General features: G+C 40.3%; 1 protein-coding gene across 2 annotated transcripts in view; it reads left to right on the plus strand.

The window, feature by feature from the left end:
• KAT2B (lysine acetyltransferase 2B) overlaps positions 1 to 6,613 on the plus strand; it is a 113,994-nt gene that overhangs the window by 80,810 nt on the left and 26,571 nt on the right. For both annotated transcript variants that reach the window (XM_017522531.2, XM_017522532.2), the window contains exons 9-11: positions 549 to 685; positions 3,762 to 3,970; positions 4,968 to 5,094. In XM_017522531.2, the coding sequence (XP_017378020.1) occupies positions 549 to 685; positions 3,762 to 3,970; positions 4,968 to 5,094 (473 nt within the window). The remainder of the gene's footprint in view (positions 1 to 548; positions 686 to 3,761; positions 3,971 to 4,967; positions 5,095 to 6,613) is intronic.

The raw sequence follows: 6,613 nt of genomic DNA on the forward strand, positions 1-6,613 counted from the left end.
AAAAAAAAAAAAAAAAAAAAAAAAGCAGTAAAGCTCTAGAAGCCCATAAAACATGATCAGTAAGCTTTAGCTAATGGAGTTATAGAAATCAAAATTGGAAAATACACATTCTGTCCAAGAAGACACTGGACATTCACCAAAGATTGTTCTTATTTTAGACCAAAAGGCAAGTTTCAGAACATTTTGACACTTCGTTGTCATATGGACCATGTTCTCTGTTCTCAAAGAGACTATATTAGAGATTACTAATAAACAATGGATAGAATCACCCCTTTGCATTTGCAGATGAAGAAACATGTGCCTTAATATTTCATGTGTCTAGTTAAAAATCATCATAGAAAGTGGAAAATATTGAGAGTGAATTGGGTTGGCAGTTATTGTGAGCTTCTCCGTTCCCTTTCCTATCTTCCTTTGTCACCCTTTCCCCTGGTGGTAAAGAAGGAGTTGACCTCCATACCCATCAATGCTGTTAGAAAATTAGTTGGCATGTATTACTTGTTTTGTGTTTAGAACGACCCATTGTTTGCCTTTTATTTTGATCATCATAGGAGAAAAGAGGAAAATGACTGATTCTCATATTCTGGAGGAGGCCAAGAAACCCCGAGTTATGGGGGATATTCCGATGGAATTAATCAACGAGGTTATGTCTACCATCACGGACCCTGCAGCAATGCTTGGACCAGAGGTCAGCAGGGTAAACCTGGGCAGCCAGCTGGTAGACCTCTTCTGCTCTCCTGGCCACTCCAGCTGTCAGAAGTGGGGATGCTAATGCTGAGAGTTAACATGTTATGCTACCCTGGTTTGCATTTAACCTGGTGGTCAGTGTGGAGAGGGCAGGAACAACTGATCAAGAGGTAATTCCCCTTGATGAATATCACTTCACAGGTCCACTTACTAATAATCTCACAGTTGAAGTCATCGTTCCCAGCTTTTTATCTTGAAAAATTTCAAGCCCTCATAAATGTTGCAAACATTCTGTGATAAAAATCCATAGACTCTTCACTTAGATTCAGCAGTTAACATTATGCCACATTTGCTTTCTCTCTTTCTCTCTGCACTCTCTCATATACTCTCTTTCTCTCTCTCCCTCCTCCCCATGAACCATTTGGAACCATTTCAGAATTAAAAACACATGTGATAATACTTTACCCCTAACTGCTTTTGCATATACTGTATCTCATAAGAATAAGGAAGCTATTCTCTTACATAACCACAATGCAGTCATTACTCTTAGAAAATTTAGCATGGTTACAATATTTTCTAATACAGGGTTGTTGAATTACAGCCTGCAAGCCAAATCTGGTCCACTGGCTGTTTTTTTTCAAATAAAGTTTTATTGAAACATATTGTCTGCAGCTGTCTTTGCATTACAACTGTAAATTTGAATAATTGAGATGGGGAATGTGTGGCTTGCGAAGTATGAAATATTTATTATTTGGCTTTTTGCTGAAAAGTTTGCTGACCTCTGGCCTAATATAAGACCATATTTAAATTTCTCCTATATCCAGATGACATCCTTTATAACTTTTGTTGTTGTTGAAGGATCAGTTAGGGACTGTGCATTGTATTTAGTTCTTATCTCTTCATTTCTTTAGTCACCTTTAAAACGATTCCCCAGCCCTTTTTTGATCTTTTGCAGCACTGTCATTGGTGAAGAGTCTTGGTTGCTAGTTTTGCATAAGGTCCCTCTATTTGGATTTGTTGATTTTTTTACTAAAGGTTAGATTCAAGTAAATAATTTTTGGTGAAAGTGCTGCTGTCATTTCTTCTTCTTTTTTTTTTTTTTTTTTGAGATCAAGTCTTGCTCTATCATCCAGGCTGGATTGCAATGGCACTATCTTGCCTCATGGCAACCTCTGCCTCCTGAGTTCAAGCTGTTCTCCTGCTTCAGCCTCCCAAGTAGTTGAGATTATAGGCACCTGCCACCATGCCCAACTAATTTTTGTATTTTTAGTAGAGACAAGGTTTCACCATGTTGGCCAGGCTGGTCTTGAACTTCTGACCTCGTGGTCTGCCTGGCTTGGCCTCCCAAAGTGCTGGGATTACAGGTGTGAGCCACCGTGCCCGGCCAATGACATTTCTTAAGACATATCTGTCTTAAGACATTTCTGACAGCTTCCAGGAAATGTAGAAATGGCTTAGAGATTATATTATAGTGTTAATTTTCAATTTGTCATGTTTCCTTAAGTATTTATTTTATAATATTGAGGATACTTCAGAGAACCAGAATGTTATAATAGAAAGATATCTTTATAAAATTTATCTTTCCATTTCCTTCTAGATACCCAGTCTGTGAGGGTTTAAGACTATAGTTTTTTAGGAATTTAATAACTTTACAGATTTGCTGAGTTTAGTTTTTTCAGCTATAAAATGGGGATTTGTTCTAGTCTATTACATTGCTACAAAGGAATCCCTGAGACTGGGTAATTTTTTTTTTTTTTTTAAAGAGCTTTAATTGGCTTACAGTTCTGCGGACTGTACAAGAATGGCACCAGCATCTGCTCAGCTTCTGGTGAGGCCTCAGGGAAGTTTTACTCATGGTACAGGGTGAAGTGGGACATCACATAGAAAGGGAACAAGAGAATGAGAAGGAGGAGCCAGACCCCTTTAAGCCACAAAAGTTCATAGGAACTATCTGAGCAAGAACCCATTCATCAACAAGCGGGTGGTGCTAGGCCATTCATGAGGGATCTGCCCTGAAGATCCAACACTTCCCACTAGGCATCACCTCCAACACTGGATATTACATTTCAACATGAGATTTGGAGGAGGCACACATTCAAACCACATCAGGAGGCAGTCACACATTTCAAAATATTGTAGATATGTTAATATTTGCTGGTGGACTGGAGCTGGCTTGTACTGGAATGCACAAGAAAATGTTTAATTTTCAGAAATTTTGTGAGCTGATTGTTCCATATGTTGGTAGCTTGAAATTGACCACAGTGGCACCTGGTTACCTGGATTGCCAGTTCTGGAGTAATGAGATGAAGTATCACCAGTTAGGGCTTTCCTTCCCTGAAGAGCTGTTTGTGGAGCATTTACTTGCAAACCAGTGGGTAGATTAAATAAGATGGGGAGTTTAAAGTGCTGGCACATGGTTGTGCTTCTAGCTGTGGTTGAGTGTAGGTTAACAGATATTCTCTGGAAAGAAAACTGTTCTTTAAAAAGAGGTGTTAAGAATATATACACGAGAGCTACTATTGGGCCTGTATGAGAATTTGGATCTCTGATCCCCAAGGTCCTTCAAGCTCAGCTGGAGAGGATTCCTTTAAGTCAGAGGTTGGCAAACTATAACCCACGGGCCACATTTTGTCTGCTTATTGTTTTTTAAAATAAAGTTTTATCAGAACAGTACTACACCCATTCTTTAGCATATTGTCTGTGGATGCTTTTGCATTATAGCCGCAGAAGGTGTAGTTGTGGCAAAGACCTTGTGGCTCACAACGTCTAAAGTATTTTCTCTCTGGCCCTTCACAGAAAAGTTTGCTGACCCCTAGTCTACACTGAATATCATCCATGTACACATATCATATACTCCAGTTTCTCAAAATGCTTTACTGCCTTTTCTATCTTGTCTTTATAACTTGTACATGTACGTGTCTCTGTGTGTATGTGTGGGCACACGTGTGTATTTAGGACCCTGAAAATCCACAGCTGTGTATCTTATTAGAACAAAGAAGAGAAGCTTGGATGTGTCCCATCCCCACAGTCTTGAGAGAATAGCTCTGTGTAATTTTTTCCTGTCTCTTGCATCTCAGACCAATTTTCTGTCAGCACATTCGGCCAGGGATGAGGCGGCAAGGTTGGAAGAGCGCAGGGGTGTAATTGAATTCCACGTGGTTGGCAATTCCCTCAACCAGAAACCAAACAAGAAGATCCTGATGTGGCTGGTTGGACTACAGAACGTTTTCTCCCACCAGCTGCCCCGAATGCCAAAAGAATATATCACGCGGCTCGTCTTTGACCCGTAAGTGGTACTTTCTGTGCCTTCTTCCTCATTTCCTTTTTAAATGAAAGAGGAACTGCTTAGATAGTGAAAGTCAGCCATAGTCATCCACCGAATACTGCTGCTCCTGTCTCGCTGTGGATACAGAGCTACACCAAGCTAATTTTCGTGTCTGAAAGTTCTAAGATTAATTTTCAGCAATTTATAAATTTTCTTGTTAATAATAAGCTTTATATTCCATTGCTGATGACTATGACTATCCTGTGCTTCATTCTTTATAGCAGTGAGAGAATGTAAACCCTGAGATGTTCTACTTTTTTCATAGTCAAAATATTGGTTTTGGTATCTTAACTAGGTACCATTATTGCCCAAGTCTGTGGGCAATTATTGGGATATAAGACAGTTAACTTTGAAAATCCATTGCTTAAAAAAAGAAAAATCCACAAAATCCCAAAGAACTAAACTTCTTTAATTGAATTTGTTTGAGCATATATAGCCCAGTAGCCTATGGGGACTGTGATCCATGCCTGTGACAATTCAGAGTGATGCTTTAGACAGAGGAAAGGATTCCATAATGCAGAGTTTTGCAAATTGTATATGTAGATTTTTAATTCTTTTTCATAGTGTTTCTATAATATTTTGGAGTAAGACTTAACTCTGCAGAGACACATACCATGTTTGTCCATGACTTCCTGCTCCCTGACCCCTCCTTGGCACTGGATGTGCAGTTCCAGAGCACATCTGCACATACTTTGTTCTCTGTTTGTAAACCTCAGGCACTTCTTAGGTGACTGATATTTTGTTCTGATGGGAGTGCCGATGACATCTTGTGCAGGCAAGCTTGCTTTAAAAAGTTCAGATAAAAGAATGGTCTAGCAAGATAGGGGCTACATGAAGGAAATTTTTATAGAAACTTAGGACATGTCTCTCTTTCTTAGTTGGTGAATAAGGAACACCCCAAAAAGTATATTTATATAACTAGGATTAGTAAAACTTTGACATAATCTTATTCTTTTAGGAAACACAAAACCCTTGCTTTAATTAAAGATGGCCGTGTTATTGGTGGTATCTGTTTCCGTATGTTTCCATCTCAAGGATTCACAGAGATTGTCTTCTGTGCTGTAACCTCAAATGAGCAAGTCAAGGTAAGGGTAACCCAAGGTCTTAGAAGAAAAGCAGGATGTGGGGCTTCTTACTAAGTCTGCAGGGCTTGGGAAGATCTCTCTGTGCCATGTCCAGAGAAGACTGAAAGTGGAGTTAAGGACTTTCTGGGAATAGTCCTCTCACTCCAGCTGTCCCCAGCCTTTTTGGTACCAGGGACTGGTTTTGCAGAAGACAGTTTTTCCACAGGCCGTTTTGGGATGAAACTTCTTCACCTCTGATTATCAGGCATTAGTTAGATTCTCATATGGAGCATGCAACCTAGATCCCTTGCACGTGCAGTTCATAATAGGGTTCAGGCTCCTAGGAGAGTCCAGTGCCACCACTGATCTGACAGGAGGAAGAGCTCAGGTGGTAATGCTCACCTGCCTGCCATTCACCTCCTGCTATGTGGCCTGGTCCCTAACAGGCCATGGACTGGTAATGGTCTGGGGGTTGGGGACCTCTGTCTCACTCTGAGTGTTTGTGTATATGTGTGAGGAGAGTTAATGGTTTCACCTACCAACAAGTAGGGTTGTACTTTGTTGGACTTTGGGCCAAGGTACCAGGCTTTGTAGGACTTTGTTGGACTTTGTTGGACAAGTTACCAGGACTTTGTTGGACTTTGTTGGACAAGGTACCTTCGGGGCAAGGTACCAGGATACTGTACAAGTTCAACATGTAACTCAAGTGTAGTCTATAGCAAATGAAGGGATATTTGAAAATAAACCTCACCGTTCATTGTTAAATTTACACACACACACACAAACATGTACACACAATTAGTGACACTGAACCACTGGAAACGATATAGTTAATGTGGATTAGAAAGGTGATTTAGGCAGCTTACACTTCAGAAAGATTTCTTATGACCTTGTCCCTAAAGAAAGACAAGGACTAAAGAAATTCAATAAGGGAAACCATGTAAATTTATGAATAAATGTCAGTAGTTATTCCTGTAGGGTTTGGCAAGTGTTGGAGTGTCTTTTTGTTTTTTATGTTGCTAATTTACCTTCCCAGTTGTCTTTGGCATAGGTCCCTTCCTTTCCGGGAACTGTCTGTGTTTTATGGGTGTTGCAGTTGGTGTCACAGTCTGGCAAGAATAAACTAGACTCTGAACTGACAGAAAGAGCTCACATCTAGACCTTGTCCTGTTCTACTTTCTTGCTTTTAAGAAAAGAGAACCAGAAAACGTGGCCCTAGAATGTTACTCATTTAGGGCTGAGCACAGTGGCTCACACCTGTAATCTCAGAACTTTGGGAGGCCAAGGCGGGTAGATCTTCTGAGGTCAGGAGTTTGAGACCAGTCTGACCAACGTGGTGAAACCCTGTCTCTACTAAAAATACAAAAGTAGCTGGGTGTGGTGTCACATGTCTGTAATCCCAGCTGCTTGGGAGTCTGAGGCAGGAAAATCGCTTGAACCCAGAAGGCAGAGGTTGCAAGATCGTGTCACTGCACTCCAGTCTGGGAAATAAGAGCAAAACTCCATCTGGAAAAAATAAAAAATAAATAAACATTTCTGT

Source organism: Cebus imitator, unplaced genomic scaffold, assembly GCF_001604975.1.
Source record: "Cebus imitator isolate Cc_AM_T3 unplaced genomic scaffold, Cebus_imitator-1.0 Scaffold24, whole genome shotgun sequence".
Classification (NCBI taxonomy): Eukaryota; Metazoa; Chordata; class Mammalia; order Primates; family Cebidae; genus Cebus; species Cebus imitator.